Here is an 18,634-nt window from a genome sequence, read left to right as displayed (position 1 = left end):
CTGATGTGTAGTCCCCACCACACCTCTTATGAGCGATCGATGACCCTGATGTGTAGTCCCCACCAACACACCTCTTATGAGCGATCGATGACCCTGATGTGTAGTCCCCACCACACCTCTTATGAGCGATCGATGACCCTGATGTGTAGTCCCCACCAACACACCTCTTATGAGCGATCGATGACCCTGATGTGTAGTCCTCACCACACCTTTTATGAGCGATCAATGACCCTGATGTGGTCCTCACCACACCTCTTATGAGCGATCGATGACCCTGATGTGTAGTCCTCACCACACCTCTTATGAGCGATCGATGACCCTGATGTGTAGTCCCCAACACACCTCTTATGAGCGATCGATGACCCTGAAGTGTAGTCCCCACCACACCTCTTATGAGCGATCGACGACCCTGATGTGTAGTCCCCACCAACACACCTCTTATGAGCGATCGATGACCCTGATGTGTAGTCCCCACCAACACACCTCTTATGAGCGATCGATGACCCTGATGTGTAGTCCCCACCAACACACCTCTTATGAGCGATCGATGACCCTGAAGTGTAGTCCCCAACACACCTCTTATGAGCGATCGATAACCCTGATGTGTAGTCCTCACCAACACACCTCTTATGAGCGATCGATGACCCTGATGTGTAGTCCCCACCACACCTCTTATGAGCGATCGATGACCCTGATGTGTAGTCCCCACCACACCTCTTATGAGCGATCGATGACCCTGATGTGTAGTCCCCATCAACACACCTCTTATGAGCGATCGATGACCCTGATGTGTAGTCCCCATCAACACACCTCTTATGAGCGATCGATGACCCTGATGTGTAGTCCCCACCAACACACCTCTTATGAGCGATCGATGACCCTGATGTGTAGTCCCCACCACACCTCTTATGAGCGATCGATGACCCTGATGTGTAATCCCCACCACACCTCCACCAACACACCTCTTATGAGCGACCGACGACCCTGATGTGTAGTCCCCACCACACCTCTTATGAGTGATCGATGACCTTGATGTGGTCCCCACCACACCTCTTATGAGCGATCGATGACCCTGAAGTGTAGTCCCCACCAACACACCTCTTATGAGCGATCAATGACCCTGATGTGTAGTCCCCACCACACCTCTTATGAGCGATCGATGACCCTGATGTGTAGTCCCCACCAACACACCTCTAATGAGCGATCGATGACCCTGATGTGTAGTCCCCACCACACCTCTTATGAGCGATCGACGACCCTGATGTGTAGTCCCCATCAACACACCTCTTATGAGCGATCGATGACTCTGATGTGTAGTCCCCACCACACCTCTTATGAGCGATCAACGACCCTGAAGTGTAGTCCCCACCACACCTCTTATGAGCGATCGATGACCCTGATGTGTAGTCCTCAACACACCTCTTATGAGCGATCGATGACCCTGAAGTGTAGTACCCACCACACCTCTTATGAGCGATCAATGACCCTGAAGTGTAGTCCCTACCACACCTCTTATGAGCGATCGATGACCCTGATGTGTAGTCCCCACCACACCTCTAATGAGCGATCGATGACCCTGAAGTGTAGTCCCCAACACACCTCTTATGAGCAATCGATGACCCTGATGTGTAGTCCAACACACCTCTTATGAGCGATCGATGACCCTGATGTGTAGTCCCCACCAACACACCTCTTATGAGCGATCGATGACCCTGATGTGTAGTACCCAACACACCTCTTATGAGCGATCGATGACCCTGATGTGTAGTCCCCACCAACACACCTCTTATGAGCGATCGATGACCCTGATGTGTAGTCCCCACCAACACACCTCTTATGAGCGATCGATGACCCTGATGTGTAATCCCCACCACACCTCTTATGAGCGATCGATGACCCTGATGTGTAGTCCCAAACACACCTCTTATGAGCGATCGATGACCCTGATGTGTAGTCCCCACCAACACACCTCTTATGAGCGATCGATGACCCTGATGTGTAGCCCCCACCACACTTCTTATGAGCGATCGATGACCCTGATGTGTAGTCCCCACCACACCTCTTATGAGCGATCGATGACCCTGATGTGTAGTCCCCACCACACCTCTTATGAGCGATCGATGACCCTGATGTGTAGTCCCCACCAACACACCTCTTATGAGCGATCGATGACCCTGATGTGTAGTCCCCACCACACCTCTTATGAGCGATCGATGACCCTGATGTGTAGTCCCCACCAACACACCTCTTATGAGCGATCGATGACCCTGATGTGTAGTCCTCACCACACCTTTTATGAGCGATCAATGACCCTGATGTGGTCCTCACCACACCTCTTATGAGCGATCGATGACCCTGATGTGTAGTCCTCACCACACCTCTTATGAGCGATCGATGACCCTGATGTGTAATCCCCACCACACCTCCACCAACACACCTCTTATGAGCGACCGACGACCCTGATGTGTAGTCCCCACCACACCTCTTATGAGTGATCGATGACCTTGATGTGGTCCCCACCACACCTCTTATGAGCGATCGATGACCCTGAAGTGTAGTCCCCACCAACACACCTCTTATGAGCGATCAATGACCCTGATGTGTAGTCCCCACCACACCTCTTATGAGCGATCGATGACCCTGATGTGTAGTCCCCACCAACACACCTCTAATGAGCGATCGATGACCCTGATGTGTAGTCCCCACCACACCTCTTATGAGCGATCGACGACCCTGATGTGTAGTCCCCATCAACACACCTCTTATGAGCGATCGATGACTCTGATGTGTAGTCCCCACCACACCTCTTATGAGCGATCAACGACCCTGAAGTGTAGTCCCCACCACACCTCTTATGAGCGATCGATGACCCTGATGTGTAGTCCTCAACACACCTCTTATGAGCGATCGATGACCCTGAAGTGTAGTACCCACCACACCTCTTATGAGCGATCAATGACCCTGAAGTGTAGTCCCTACCACACCTCTTATGAGCGATCGATGACCCTGATGTGTAGTCCCCACCACACCTCTAATGAGCGATCGATGACCCTGAAGTGTAGTCCCCAACACACCTCTTATGAGCAATCGATGACCCTGATGTGTAGTCCAACACACCTCTTATGAGCGATCGATGACCCTGATGTGTAGTCCCCACCAACACACCTCTTATGAGCGATCGATGACCCTGATGTGTAGTACCCAACACACCTCTTATGAGCGATCGATGACCCTGATGTGTAGTCCCCACCAACACACCTCTTATGAGCGATCGATGACCCTGATGTGTAGTCCCCACCAACACACCTCTTATGAGCGATCGATGACCCTGATGTGTAATCCCCACCACACCTCTTATGAGCGATCGATGACCCTGATGTGTAGTCCCAAACACACCTCTTATGAGCGATCGATGACCCTGATGTGTAGTCCCCACCAACACACCTCTTATGAGCGATCGATGACCCTGATGTGTAGCCCCCACCACACTTCTTATGAGCGATCGATGACCCTGATGTGTAGTCCCCACCACACCTCTTATGAGCGATCGATGACCCTGATGTGTAGTCCCCACCACACCTCTTATGAGCGATCGATGACCCTGATGTGTAGTCCCCACCAACACACCTCTTATGAGCGATCGATGACCCTGATGTGTAGTCCCCACCACACCTCTTATGAGCGATCGATGACCCTGATGTGTAGTCCCCACCAACACACCTCTTATGAGCGATCGATGACCCTGATGTGTAGTCCTCACCACACCTTTTATGAGCGATCAATGACCCTGATGTGGTCCTCACCACACCTCTTATGAGCGATCGATGACCCTGATGTGTAGTCCTCACCACACCTCTTATGAGCGATCGATGACCCTGATGTGTAGTCCCCAACACACCTCTTATGAGCGATCGATGACCCTGAAGTGTAGTCCCCACCACACCTCTTATGAGCGATCGACGACCCTGATGTGTAGTCCCCACCAACACACCTCTTATGAGCGATCGATGACCCTGATGTGTAGTCCCCACCAACACACCTCTTATGAGCGATCGATGACCCTGATGTGTAGTCCCCACCAACACACCTCTTATGAGCGATCGATGACCCTGAAGTGTAGTCCCCAACACACCTCTTATGAGCGATCGATAACCCTGATGTGTAGTCCTCACCAACACACCTCTTATGAGCGATCGATGACCCTGATGTGTAGTCCCCACCACACCTCTTATGAGCGATCGATGACCCTGATGTGTAGTCCCCACCACACCTCTTATGAGCGATCGATGACCCTGATGTGTAGTCCCCATCAACACACCTCTTATGAGCGATCGATGACCCTGATGTGTAGTCCCCATCAACACACCTCTTATGAGCGATCGATGACCCTGATGTGTAGTCCCCACCAACACACCTCTTATGAGCGATCGATGACCCTGATGTGTAGTCCCCACCACACCTCTTATGAGCGATCGATGACCCTGATGTGTAATCCCCACCACACCTCCACCAACACACCTCTTATGAGCGACCGACGACCCTGATGTGTAGTCCCCACCACACCTCTTATGAGTGATCGATGACCTTGATGTGGTCCCCACCACACCTCTTATGAGCGATCGATGACCCTGAAGTGTAGTCCCCACCAACACACCTCTTATGAGCGATCAATGACCCTGATGTGTAGTCCCCACCACACCTCTTATGAGCGATCGATGACCCTGATGTGTAGTCCCCACCAACACACCTCTAATGAGCGATCGATGACCCTGATGTGTAGTCCCCACCACACCTCTTATGAGCGATCGACGACCCTGATGTGTAGTCCCCATCAACACACCTCTTATGAGCGATCGATGACTCTGATGTGTAGTCCCCACCACACCTCTTATGAGCGATCAACGACCCTGAAGTGTAGTCCCCACCACACCTCTTATGAGCGATCGATGACCCCGATGTGTAGTCCCCACCAACACACCTCTTATGAGCGATCGATGACCCTGAAGTGTAGTCCCCACCACACCTCTTATGAACGATCAATGACCCTGAAGTGTAGTCCCCACCACACCTCTTATGACAGGTATAAGGAGGTAGCTACAACACTCTCTAGAAGGTGAAATACAACATCAGTCTGATGGCCTTTTTTTATTTATTTACAGCATTTTCAAACATTTCAAGTTCCCTTTGCATTCTGATTATTAACAACACTAAGAGATCAGAGCCTTTATACAGCAGAAGGAAGGGAGAGGTTATTTGAGTCTGTGTGATTGACAGAGCTCCAACAGATGGATTTCTCCATCAGCACCATTAGGCCTGTTGGTTCATACAATCAAACTCATGTATAAGAGGGTTAAAACAAAACCAATACTGCATAAACAGAGAGGAAATAACTTCATTTGTGCAAAACAAAAGACAGTCAGAATTTTGGGTGGGTTATTATAAATAAGAAATCATATTTAAGGACACTAGGAATTTATTTTAAAAGAGCAACAACTATAATTTGAGCCTGTGAGCCATTTGAAGATGTAGACCTGCTGGGCTATAGAGAAGATGATGATGAGGAATATTACCCTGTTAACAAAAACAGGAAGTAAAAAGGTCTGCAGACTAAATGAAACTAAAGGCAACACAGAGGGTGCATCCCAAACGCCACCCTATTCCCCCCTACAGCGCATTACTTTTGACCAGAGCCCAATGGAGTAGACTATGAAGCACTCCACTGTAAAGGACACAGAGAGCCATTACTTTTGACCAGAGCCCAATGGAGTAGACTATGAAGCACTCCACTATAAAGGACGCAGAGAGCCATTACTTTTGACCAGAGCCCAATGGAGTAGACTATGAAGCACTCCACTGTAAAGGACACAGAGAGACATTACTGATGACCAGAGCCCAATGGAGTAGACTATGAAGCACTCCACTGTAAAGGACGCAGAGAGCCATTTGGGACAGTGCAGTTCTAACAACTAACTGTTAACGCAACCTTCATTCATGAAGAACCTTTCCTCTCTTTAGTCTCACTGACAGAAGTTGGCAGCTTGGAGAAGAGGCCAGAAGTTATCAAACTAAACAATAATAACAATTATAGACCATTTACAACATAAAGCATACATGAATATACCACTGGAATCATATACCACTGGAATCATATACCACTGGAATAATATACCACTGGAATCATATACCACTGTAGATTGAGGTGGGGGTCAGGTAGGGGTCGCGAGTGGCGCAGTGGTCTAAGGCACTGCATCACAGTGCTAGCTGTGCCACTAGAGATCCTGGTCCGGCTACGATCCTCTGTCGTAGCCGGCCGCGACCGGGAGACCCAAGGGGCGGCGCACAATTGGCCCAGCGTCGTCCAGGGTAGGGGAGGGAATGGCCGGCAGGGATGTAGCTCAGTTGGTAGAGCATAGCGTTTGCAACGCCAGGGTTGTGGGTTCGATTCCCACGGGGGGCCAGTATGATTTATTTTTTTAGAATAATAATGTATGCAAATGACAAAAAATTTAAATGTAAAAATGTAAGGTCTAGATAGTAGATTGAGGTGGGGTCAGGTAGGGGTCAGGGTCTAGATAGCAGATTGAGGTGGGGTCAGGTAGGGGTCAGGGTCTAGATAGCAGATTGAGGTGGGGTCAGGTAGGGGTCAGGGTCTAGATAGTAGATTGAGGTGGGGTCAGGTAGGGGTCAGGGTCTAGATAGTAGATTGAGGTGGGGTCAGGTAGGGGTCAGGGTCTAGATAGTAGATTGAGGTGGGGTCAGGTAGGGGTCAGGGTCTAGATAGTAGATTGAGGTGGGGTCAGGTAGGGGTCAGGGTCTAGATAGTAGATTGAGGTGGGGTCAGGTAGGGGTCAAGGTCTAGATAGTAGATTGAGGTGGGGTCAGGTAGGGGTCAAGGTCTAGATAGTAGATTGAGGTGGGGTCAGGTAGGGGTCAGGGTCTAGATAGTAGATTGAGGTGGGGTCAGGTAGGGGTCAGGGTCTAGATAGTAGATTGAGGTGGGGTCAGGTAGGGGTCAGGGTCTAGATAGTAGATTGAGGTGGGGTCAGGTAGGGGTCAGGGTCTAGACAGTAGATTGAGGTGGGGTCAGGTAGGGGTCAGGTAGGGGTCAGGGTCTAGATAGCAGATTGAGATTGAGGTGGGGGTCAGGTAGGGGTCAGGGTCTAGATAGCAGATTGAGGTGGGGTCAGGTAGGGGTCAGGGTCTAGATAGCAGATTGAGGTGGGGTCAGGTAGGGGTCAGGGTCTAGATAGTAGATTGAGGTGGGGTCAGGTAGGGGTCAGGGTCTAGATAGTAGATTGAGGTGGGGGTCAGGTAGGGGTCAGGGTCTAGATAGCAGATTGAGGTGGGGTCAGGTAGGGGTCAGGGTCTAGATAGTAGATTGAGGTGGGGTCAGGTAGGGGTCAGGGTCTAGATAGTAGATTGAGGTGGGGTCAGGTAGGGGTCAGGGTCTAGATAGTAGATTGAGGTGGGGTCAGGTAGGGGTCAGGGTTTAGATAGTAGATTGAGGTGGGGTCAGGTAGGGGTCAGGGTCTAGATAGTAGATTGAGGTGGGGTCAGGTAGGGGTCAAGGTCTAGATAGTAGATTGAGGTGGGGTCAGGTAGGGGTCAGGGTCTAGATAGCAGATTGAGGTGGGGGTCAGGTAGGGGTCAGGGTCTAGATAGTAGATTGAGGTGGGGTCAGGTAGGGGTCAGGGTCTAGATAGTAGATTGAGGTGGGGTCAGGTAGGGGTCAGGGTTTAGATAGTAGATTGAGGTGGGGTCAGGTAGGGGTCAGGGTCTAGATAGTAGATTGAGGTGGGGTCAGGTAGGGGTCAAGGTCTAGATAGTAGATTGAGGTGGGGTCAGGTAGGGGTCAGGGTCTAGATAGCAGATTGAGGTGGGGGTCAGGTAGGGGTCAGGGTCTAGATAGTAGATTGAGGTGGGGTCAGGTAGGGGTCGGGGTCTAGATAGTAGATTGAGGTGGGGTCAGGGAGGGGTCAGGGTCTAGATAGTAGATTGAGGTGGGGTCAGGTAGGGGTCAGGGTCTAGATAGTAGATTGAGGTGGGGTCAGGTAGGGGTCGGGGTCTAGATAGTAGATTGAGGTGGGGGTCAGGTAGGGGTCAGGGTCTAGATAGTAGATTGAGGTGGGATCAGGTAGGGGTCAGGGTCTAGATAGTAGATTGAGGTGGGGTCAGGTAGGGGTCAGGGTTTAGATAGTAGATTGAGGTGGGGTCAGGTAGGAGTCAGAGAGGGGTCAGGGGTCTCCAACAGGTCCGTCTCCAGCTACCAGACAACCTATGAGTAGCTCGCCAAACTATTCTGAAAGTACATGGAATTTGACAAGTATCAGAAACCGCAAGCTCCCAGCTAAGGTCTATCATGAGGAAGTCTATCATGAGGAAGTCTATCATGAGGAAGTCTATCAAGAGGAAGTCTATCATGAGGAAGTCTATCATGAGGAAGTCTATCATGAGGAAGTCTATAATTTGTATCTATTATTGGTTATTTGCTAACTCTGCCATGAACTGAGCAGCAACAGTACAGAACCATCACTAGACCAGCACATCAGACGGCCCATTCCTCACTCACTAGACACCCAATTAAAGGGCCAGGCACATCAGATGGCCCATTCCTCACTCACTAGACACCCAATTAAAGGGCCAGGCACATCAGATGGCCCATTCCTCACTCACTAGACACCCAATTAAAGGGCCAGGCACATTAGATGGCCCATTCCTCACTCACTAGACACCCAATTAAAGGGCCAGGCACATCAGATGGCCCATTCCTCACTCACTAGACACCCAATTAAAGGGCCAGGCACATTAGATGGCCCATTCCTCACTCACTAGACACCCAATTAAAGGGCCAGGCACATCAGATGGCCCATTCCTCACTCACTAGACACACAATTAAAGGGCCAGGCACATCAGATGGCCCATTCCTCACTCACTAGACACCCAATTAAAGGGCCAGGCACATCAGATGGCCCATTCCTCACTCACTAGACACCCAATTAAAGGGCCAGGCACATCAGATGGCCCATTCCTCACTCACTAGACGCCCAATTAAAGGGCCAGGCACATCAGATGGCCCATTCCTCACTCACTAGACACCCAATTAAAGGGCCAGATGCACAATTAAAAGGGGAATTACACTCCAAAACATTATTCCAGACCTAAAAATGGTTTCTTCTGATGTGATTTAAGCATTGACATGGACTCAGAACATGCAATTTCGTTGTTTCTCTACGAACAATTTCAATTTTGAGAATGAAAAACTTAAAAAAAATCTCAAATGAAACTGAGAAAACAATTTGGGAAAATATAAAACAGAAGAATTGGGGAGAAGAAAAATAATCTCAGATTTGACCAGGGCCCCCCCCCCCTTAGTGTTTATTAACCATTATTATAGCAGGTATATTGACAGGAAACACAGCGCACTACTTCCTCTTGTACACGGAGGACCCGGGGAAGAGCTGCAGGGGAGAAGAGAAGAGAAGAGTGGACCTATTGGAAAGACTGAGACATGTTGCATTTCTAAAAGGTAGCTCTCATGCCAGAAACGGTTGGAGACCCCTGGTCTAGATAGTGGATTGAGGTGGGGGTTTAGGATGAGGTGAGAGTCAGGTGGTGAGGGTTTAGGATGAGGTGAGAGTTGAGGGGTGAGGGTTTAGGATGAGGTGAGAGTCAGGGGGTGAGGGTTTAGGATGAGGTGAGAGTCAGGGGGTGAGGGTTTAGGATGAGGTGAGAGTCAGGGGGTGAGGGTTTAGGATGAGGTGAGAGTCAGGGGGTGAGGGTTTAGGATGAGGTGAGAGTCAGGTGGTGAGGGTTTAGGATGAGGTGAGAGTCAGGGGGTGAGGGTTTAGGGTGGGTGTGGAGGGTGGGGTGAGAGTCAGGGGGTGAGGGTTTAGGGTGGGGTGAGAGTCGAGGGGTGAGGGTTTAGGGCGGGGTGAGAGTCGAGGGGTGAGGGTTTAGGGCGGGGTGAGAGTCGAGGGGTGAGGGTGGGTGTTGGAAGTGAGGGGCCACATGGTCTCAGATACGGTCCACACTTCTCAATCCTCCATCCAATGTCAAAGAGCCAAACCTGGAAAACAGCAACATCAGAAAATATTATATCAATAGATGGAGCACGGCCATAAACAGAAGCTGATCTGACAGGAAGGACCAAACAGCTGATCTGACAGGAAGGACCAAACAGCTGATCTGACAGGAAGGACCAAACAGCTGATCTGACAGGAAGGACCAAACAGCTGATCTGACAGGAAGGACCAAACAGCTGATCTGACAGGAAGGACCAAACAGCTGATCTGACAGGAAGGACCAAACAGCTGATCTGACAGGAAGGACCAAACAGCTGATCTGACAGGAAGGACCAAACAGCTGATCTGACAGGAAGAAGGCCTTCATACGTCTTATCAGGGGTAGTGACCATGTTTTGAACTGCTGGTCTTGATCTGTTATAAAGTAAACACATGGCTATCACAGGGAGCTATATGTATGGTAGGGAAGCTAGCTATCACAGGGAGCTATATGTATGGTAGGGAAGCTAGCTATCACAGGGAGCTATATGTATGGTAGGGAAGCTAGCTATCACAGGGAGCTATATGTATGGTAGGGAAGCTAGCTATCACAGGGAGCTATATGTATGGTAGGGAAGCTAGCTATCACAGGGAGCTATATGTATGGTAGGGAAGCTAGCTATCACAGGGAGCTATATGTATGGTAGGGAAGCTAGCTATCACAGGGAGCTATATGTATGGTAGGGAAGCTAGCTATCACAGGGAGCTATATGTATGGTAGGGAAGCTAGCTATCACAGGGAGCTATATGTATGGTAGGGAAGCTAGCTATCACAGGGAGCTATATGTATGGTAGGGAAGCTAGCTATCACAGGGAGCTATATGTATGGTAGGGAAGCTAGCTATCACAGGGAGCTATATGTATGGTAGGGAATCTAGCTATCACAGGGAGCTATATGTATGGTAGGGAAGCTAGCTATCACAGGGAGCTATATGTATGGTAGGGAAGCTAGCTATCACAGGGAGCTATATGTATGGTAGGGAAGCTAGCTATCACAGGGAGCTATATGTATGGTAGGGAAGCTGGCTATCACAGGGAGCTATATGTATGGTAGGGAAGCTGGCTATCACAGGGAGCTATATGTATGGTAGGGAAGCTGGCTATCACAGGGAGCTATATGTATGGTAGGGAAGCTGGCTATCACAGGGAGCTATATGTATGGTAGGGAAGCTAGCTATCACAGGGAGCTATATGTATGGTAGGGAAGCTAGCTATCACAGGGAGCTATATGTATGGTAGGGAAGCTAGCTATCACAGGGAGCTATATGTATGGTAGGGAAGCTAGCTATCACAGGGAGCTATATGTATGGTAGGGAAGCTAGCTATCACAGGGAGCTATATGTATGGTAGGGAAGCTAGCTATCACAGGGAGCTATATGTATGGTAGGGAAGCTAGCTATCACAGGGAGCTATATGTATGGTAGGGAAGCTAGCTATCACAGGGAGCTATATGTATGGTAGGGAAGCTAGCTATCACAGGGAGCTATATGTATGGTAGGGAAGCTAGCTATCACAGGGAGCTATATGTATGGTAGGGAAGCTAGCTATCACAGGGAGCTATATGTATGGTAGGGAAGCTAGCTATCACAGGGAGCTATATGTAGCCAGACAAGTCCTCACCTCTCCAGGAAGTGATTGTTCTCTGCCAACTCCTTTACAACCCCCTCCATCTCTTCCTTCAGCTTCTTCATGCTGGAAAACACACAGAGAGTTAACACTGGACACTGTCACTGAGATGGTGGAATATTGTCCCACTGGTTAACACTGGACACTGTCACAGAGATGGTGGAATATTGTCCCACTGGTTAACACTGGACACTGTCACTGAGATGGTGGAATATTGTCCCACTGGTTAACACTGGACACTGTCACTGAGATGGTGGAATATTGTCCCACTGGTTAACACTGGACACTGTCACTGAGATGGTGGAATATTGTCCCACTGGTTAACACTGGACACTGTCACAGAGATGGTGGAATATTGTCCCACTGGTTAACACTGGACACTGTCACTGAGATGGTGGAATATTGTCCCACTGGTTAACACTGGACACTGTCACTGAGATGGTGGAATATTGTCCCACTGGTTAACACTGGACACTGTCACTGAGATGGTGGAATATTGTCCCACTGGTTAACACTGGACACTGTCACAGAGATGGTGGAATATTGTCCCACTGGTTAACACTGGACACTGTCACTGAGATGGTGGAATATTGTCCCACTGGTTAACACTGGACACTGTCACTGAGATGGTGGAATACTGTCCCACTGGTTAACACTGGACACTGTCACTGAGATGGTGGAATATTGTCCCACTGGTTAACACTGGACACGGTCACTGAGATGGTGGAATATTGTCCCACTGGTTAACACTGGACACTGTCACTGAGATGGTAGAATATTGTCCCACTGGTTAACACTGGACACTGTCACTGAAATGGTGGAATATTGTCCCACTGGTTAACACTGGACACTGTCACTGAGATGGTGGAATATTGTCCCACTGGTTAAAACTGGACACTGTCACTGAGATGGTGGAATATTGTCCCACTGGTTAACACTGGACACTGTCACTGAGATGGAGGAATATTGTCCCACTGGTTAACACTGGACACTGTCACTGAGATGGTGGAATATTGTCCCACTGGTTAACACTGGACACTGTCACTGAGATGGTGGAATATTGTCCCACTGGTTAACACTGGACACTGTCACTGAGATGGTGGAATATTGTCCCACTGGTTATGAATCAACCCTCAAGTCAACAAACATGTCCTCAGATGTAACAACGTGATAGTGAGACTCACCCAGGGTCATCTCTACCAGGGTGCTTTGGCTAAGGTAGGGTCAGGGGTCAGGGACAGTAACTCACCCCAGGGTCATCCCTACCAGGGTGCTCTGGCTGAGGTAGGGTCAGGGTTAGGGGTTAGGGGTCAGGGACAGTAACTCACCCCAGGGTCATCTCTACCAGGGTGCTTTGGCTGAGGTAAGGTCAGGGGTCAGGGACAGTAACTCACCCCAGGGTCATCTCTACCAGGGTGCTTTGGCTGAGGTAGGGTCAGGGGTCAGGGACAGTAACTCACCCCAGGGTCATCTCTACCAGGGTGCTCTGGCTGAGGTAGGGTCAGGGTTAGGGGTTAGGGGTCAGGGACAGTAACTCACCCCAGGGTCATCTCTACCAGGGTGCTCTGGCTGAGGTAGGGTCAGGGTTAGGGGTTAGGGGTCAGGGACAGTAACTCACCCCAGGGTCATCTCTACCAGGGTGCTTTGGCTGAGGTAAGGTCAGGGGTCAGGGACAGTAACTCACCCCAGGGTCATCTCTACCAGGGTGCTCTGGCTGAGATAAGGTCAGGGGTCAGGGACAGTAACTCACCCCAGGGTCATCTCTACCAGGGTGCTCTGGCTGAGGTAGGGTCAGGGTTAGGGGTTAGGGGTCAGGGACAGTAACTCACCCCAGGGTCATCTCTACCAGGGTGCTTTGGCTGAGGTAAGGTCAGGGGTCAGGGACAGTAACTCACCCCAGGGTCATCTCTACCAGGGTGCTCTGGCTGAGGTAGGGTCAGGGTTAGGGGTTAGGGGTCAGGGACAGTAACTCACCCCAGGGTCATCTCTACCAGGGTGCTTTGGCTGAGGTAAGGTCAGGGGTCAGGGACAGTAACTCACCCCAGGGTCATCTCTACCAGGGTGCTTTGGCTGAGGTAGGGTCAGGGTTAGGGGTTAGGGGTCAGGGACAGTAACTCACCCCAGGGTCATCTCTACCAGGGTGCTCTGGCTGAGGTAAGGTCAGGGGTCAGGGACAGTAACTCACCCCAGGGTCATCTCTACCAGGGTGCTTTGGCTGAGGTAGGGTCAGGGGTCAGGGACAGTAACTCACCCCAGGGTCATCTCTACCAGGGTGCTCTGGCTGAGGTAAGGTCAGGGGTCAGGGACAGTAACTCACCCCAGGGTCATCTCTACCAGGGTGCTCTGGCTGAGGTAAGGTCAGGGGTCAGGGACAGTAACTCACCCCAGGGTCATCTCTACCAGGGTGCTCTGGCTGAGGTAAGGTCAGGGGTCAGGGACAGTAACTCACCCCAGGGTCATCTCTACCAGGGTGCTTTGGCTGAGGTAAGGTCAGGGGTCAGGGACAGTAACTCACCCCAGGGTCATCTCTACCAGGGTTAGGGGTCAGGGACAGTAACTCACCCCAGGGTCATCTCTACCAGGGTGCTTTGGCTGAGGTAAGGTCAGGGGTCAGGGGTCAGGGACAGTAACTCACCCCAGGGTCATCTCTACCAGGGTGCTCTGGCTGAGGTAAGGTCAGGGGTCAGGGACAGTAACTCACCCTAGGGTCATCTCTACCAGGGTGCTCTGGCTGAGGTAGGGTCAGGGGTCAGGGACAGTAACTCACCCCAGGGTCATCTCTACCAGGGAGCTCTGGCTGAGGTAAGGTCAGGGGTCAGGGACAGTAACTCACCCCAGGGTCATCTCTACCAGGGTTAGGGGTCAGGGACAGTAACTCACCCCAGGGTCATCTCTACCAGGGTGCTTTGGCTGAGGTAAGGTCAGGGGTCAGGGGTCAGGGACAGTAACTCACCCCAGGGTCATCTCTACCAGGGTGCTCTGGCTGAGGTAAGGTCAGGGGTCAGGGACAGTAACTCACCCTAGGGTCATCTCTACCAGGGTGCTCTGGCTGAGGTAGGGTCAGGGGTCAGGGACAGTAACTCACCCCAGGGTCATCTCTACCAGGGTGCTCTGGCTGAGGTAGGGTCAGGGTTAGGGACAGTAACTCACCCCAGGGTCATCTCTACCAGGGTGCTCTGGCTGAGGTAAGGTCAGGGGTCAGGGACAGTAACTCACCCCAGGGTCATCTCTACCAGGGTGCTCTGGCTGAGGTAGGCTTGAGGCTTCACCATCCCACTGGACGCCAGAGGCAGCACCTTACCAGGTAACTGCTCCTGTAGCTACAATACACACAAACATTGGTATATTAAAAACTAAAAGGGTGGCAGTTTCCCAAAGTTTGGTGTTGACTATACACTTTACTTAGCTAGCTAGCAAGCTATGCTTTATGGAAGAATGTAGCTAGCTAGGATATCTAGTCAACACTGAGTTGTCGTTGGTGCACGATCTATACAGCTATGGTACATTCTCGTTGGCTTGTATCTACTGGCTAGCTGGCTAGTTATGGTACAGTCTCGTTGGCTTGTATCTACTGGCTAGCTGGCTAGCTAACTGGCTACAATAGCAGCCGAGGACGTTTGCCAGCTTATTTGTTTGTGCTCTGATTTAGTTTACACAGATGACATCAGCCATATGAAAAACCTAAAATAGCAAAATATCCCCAGCTAGCTAGCTTCATTTGCTTGTAGCTTGCTTCTCATCCGACTGGTGTTAGCTAGCTAGCTAGCTGCCTGCTACTATTTAGCTGCTGCGCAGAACCGAGTTGCTGGTCCCGGTTTTGGAACTCTGCGATTCGGCTCAAACCATGTTAGCATTGTCAGAAATGCTACGAAAAGGTAGCACATCATTGGTTCTTAATGGACAGAAATGAGCACGTGAGAGCGATAAATTATACATGTAATCAAAACTGTTGCCCCTACAAACGTATTCAGTCCGAAGGGTGGCAAGTCTAACGGTCCCTTTATGGACGCCGTAGTCTCGTTCTTATCCGACGCCTAGATATTGAGCTCGTTCAAGGCAATAAATAGTATTTTTTTTCCTAATGCTAACGACCATGTTAAAAATCCGATGTGGTTCTCGTTAACGGCCCGACGGCTCATGACGAAAGGCGGGGGAGTGTGTTGTGTACCGCCAATCAAGTTGATTTGCAAAGTTTAATCAACATTGGTGTCGTATTGGCTTAGATATGATGGTAGGGAGATTTGAATTGAGCTTCAATCAATCCCTACTATAGTCATGGCAGTCTTTAATGAATGGAATCCAACCCACAGACTAAAGGGCTCTCTCCCTCTCTTCTCTCCCTCTCTCTCTCTCTCTCTCTCTCCCTCCCTCTCTCTCTTCCCTCCCTCCCTCTCTCTCTCTCCCTCTCCCTCCCTCTCTCTCCCTCTCTTCCCTCTCTCTCTCTCTCTCTCTCCCTCTCTCTCCCTCTCTCTCTCTCTCTCTCTCTCCCTCTCTCTCTCTTCCCTCCCTCTCTCTCTCTTCCCTCCCTCTCTCTCTCTTCCCTCCCTCCCTCTCTCTCTCTCTCTCCCTCCCTCTCTCTCTCTCTCTCTCTCTCTCTCTCCTCTCCCTCCCTCTCTCTCTCTCTCTCCCTCCCTCCCTCTCTCTCTCTCTCTCTCTCTCTCTCTCTCTTCCCTCCCTCTCTCTCTCTCTCTCTTCCCTCCCTCTCTCTTCCCTCCCTCTCTCTTCTCCTGCTCCATCTCTCTACTTAGTGGCGTAAACGTCCTGTTTACCTCAGTGTTTAGTAAGTGGTGTGTGTTCTGACCTTAATAACTCTCTCCATCACCATGGAAACTTCTTTCTCCACGCTGTTGAATTGGCTGGTTAGACCAATTAGCTGCTTCCTCACGTGATGCACCTTCCTGTACAGGGGAGATAAACGCACTATTGATACAGCACACACACACACCTTCCTGCAGGAGACCAGATAAACATAGTCTCACACAGTGCATTTGGAAAGTATTCAGACCCCTTCACTTATTCCACATTTTGTTACGTTACAGCCTTATTCTAAAATTGATTAAATAAATAAAAATCCTCATCAATCTACACACAATACCCCATAATGAGAAAGTGAAAACAGGTTTTTTGTATTTTTTGCAAATGTATTAAAAATCAAATACTTTATTTACATAAGTATTCAGACCCTTTGCTATGAGACTCGAAATTGAGCTCAGGTGCATCCTGTTTCCATTGATCATCCTTGAGATGTTTCTACAACTTGGTTGGAGTCCACCTGTGGTAAATTCAATTGATTGGACATGATTTGGAAAGGCACACACCTGTCTATATAAGGTCCCACAGTTGACAGTGCATGTCAGAGAAAAAACCAAGGCATGAGGTTGAAGGAATTGTCCGTAGAGCTCAGAGACAGGATTGTGTGGAGGCACAGATCTGGGGAAGGGTACCAAAAAATGTCTGCAGCATTGAAGGTCCCCAAGAACACAGTGGCCTCCATCATTCTTAAATGGAAGAAGTTTGGAACCACCAAGACTCTTCCTAGAGCTGGCCGCCCGGCCAAACTGAGCAATCGGGGGAGAAGGGCCTCGGTCAGGGAGGTGACCAAGAACCCGATGGTCACTCTGACAGAGCTCTACAGTTCCTCTGTGGAGATGGGAGAACCTTCCAGAAGGACAACCATCTCTGCAGCACTCCACCAATCAGGCCTTTATGGTAGAGTGGCCAGACGGAAGCCACTCCTCAGTAAAAGGCACATGACAGCCCGCTTGGAGTTTGCCAAAAGGCACTTAAAGGACTCTCAGACCATGAGAAACAAGATTCTCTGGTCTGATGAAACCAAGTGTCATGGAAATGACCACCAGGGGGACACTCTTAGATGCATAAAGTACCGGTCCGAAGCGAGCTCCCTTATATACGGCTATATGGAAAAGCTACATAGGCATTGGTTCATAGGGTTGGTTCCTGCATGTGACTGGCACCGTCTCCTATCTTTAACTTCTAGAACATATTGTGGGCGTTCTGCCAAAAGGTCTGAGGAGGGGGGTCATGACCGTCTCCTCCCCCTCATAATCTCTACCCAGCACCTACAGGAACCAATGATTGTATGAGACAAGATGTACCATTCAAGGCTGTTGGGACCTCTCCAGCTTGGTGATAAAGAACGATTCATCTAAGATAGACTCCCTGGTGGTAATTTCCACGACACAAGATTGAACTCTTTGGCCTGAATGCCGAGCGTCACGTCTGGAGGAAACCTGGCACCATCCCTACGGTGAAGCATGGTGGTGGCAGCATCATGCTGTGGGGATGTTTTTCAGCGGCAGGGAGACTTGTCGGGATCGAGGGAAAAGGTGAACGGAGCAAAGTACAGAGAGATCCTTGATGAAAACCTGCTCCAGAGCGCTCAGGACCTCAGACTGGGGCGAAGGTTCACCTTCCAACAGGACAACGACCCTAAGCAGAGATCTGAAAATAGCTGTGCAGCGATGCTCCCCATCCAACCTGACAGAGCTTGAGAGGATCTGCAGAGAAGAATGGGAGAAACTCCCCAAATACAGGTGTGCCAAGCTTGTAGCGTCATACCCAAGAAGACTCAATGCTGTAATCGCTGCCAAAGGTGCTTCAACAAAGTACTGAGAAAAGGGCCTGAATACTTATGTAAATGTGATATTTCCGTTTCTTTTTTTGATACATTTGCAACAATTTCTAAAAACGTGTTTTCGCTTTGTCATTATGGGGTATTGGCTGTAGATTGATGAGGGGAAAAAATGATTTATCAATTTTAGAATAAGGCTGTAACGTAACAAAGTGTGGAAAAAGTCATTTACAGGACACTGACCTCATCTGATAACTTCCTTCATTTACAGGACACACTGACCTCATCTGATAACTTCCTTCATTTACAGGACACACTGACCTCATCTGATAACTTCCTTCATTTACAGGACACA

At 49.9% G+C, this 18,634-nt stretch overlaps 2 protein-coding genes across 3 annotated transcripts in view; both read right to left on the bottom strand.

Annotated features, from left to right (window-relative positions):
- Positions 1–2,901: 2,901 nt before the first annotated feature.
- On the bottom strand, positions 2,902–4,442 carry LOC311114309 (uncharacterized protein). Of its 2 annotated transcripts, XM_084189574.1 has the most exons (3): positions 4,181–4,442; positions 3,166–4,087; positions 2,902–3,117 (listed from the first exon to the last, which is right to left on the bottom strand). In XM_084189574.1, the coding sequence occupies exons 1-3, from the start codon at positions 4,356–4,358 to the stop codon at positions 3,078–3,080; spliced, it is 1,140 nt and encodes a 379-aa protein (XP_084045700.1). In that variant the 5' UTR covers positions 4,359–4,442; the 3' UTR covers positions 2,902–3,077. The 2 variants fall into 2 exon arrangements, with proteins under 2 accessions (XP_084045700.1, XP_084045699.1); XM_084189573.1 differs by having other exon boundaries at positions 2,902–4,087.
- A 687-nt stretch (positions 4,443–5,129) lies between these two features.
- LOC311114308 (serine/threonine-protein kinase TBK1-like) overlaps positions 5,130–18,634 on the bottom strand; it is a 73,390-nt gene continuing 59,885 nt past the window's right edge. Inside the window, exons 15-18 of the mRNA XM_084189572.1 lie at positions 16,489–16,585; positions 14,904–15,007; positions 11,682–11,753; positions 5,130–10,066 (exon numbers count right to left, since the gene is read on the bottom strand). Coding sequence (XP_084045698.1) covers positions 10,015–10,066; positions 11,682–11,753; positions 14,904–15,007; positions 16,489–16,585 — 325 coding nt within the window. The 3' untranslated portion in view covers positions 5,130–10,014. The remainder of the gene's footprint in view (positions 10,067–11,681; positions 11,754–14,903; positions 15,008–16,488; positions 16,586–18,634) is intronic.

This window comes from Coregonus lavaretus, assembly GCF_964263955.1.
Source record: "Coregonus lavaretus genome assembly, contig: HAP1_SCAFFOLD_2113, whole genome shotgun sequence".
NCBI lineage: Eukaryota > Metazoa > Chordata > Actinopteri > Salmoniformes > Salmonidae > Coregonus > Coregonus lavaretus.
This window is presented reverse-complemented; position numbering and strand designations above follow the sequence as displayed.

Bases quoted from the DNA above. Each gene is read 5' to 3' on its own strand.
- LOC311114309 (XM_084189573.1), bottom strand. From the start codon at position 4,358: ATGGGGACTACACATCAGGGTCATCGATCGCTCATAAGAGGTGTGTTG. The intron at 4,088-4,180 runs GTGTGTTGGTGA...CGCTCATAAGAG, and splicing joins TCATCGATCGCTCATAAGAG to GTGTGTTGGTGGGGACTACA.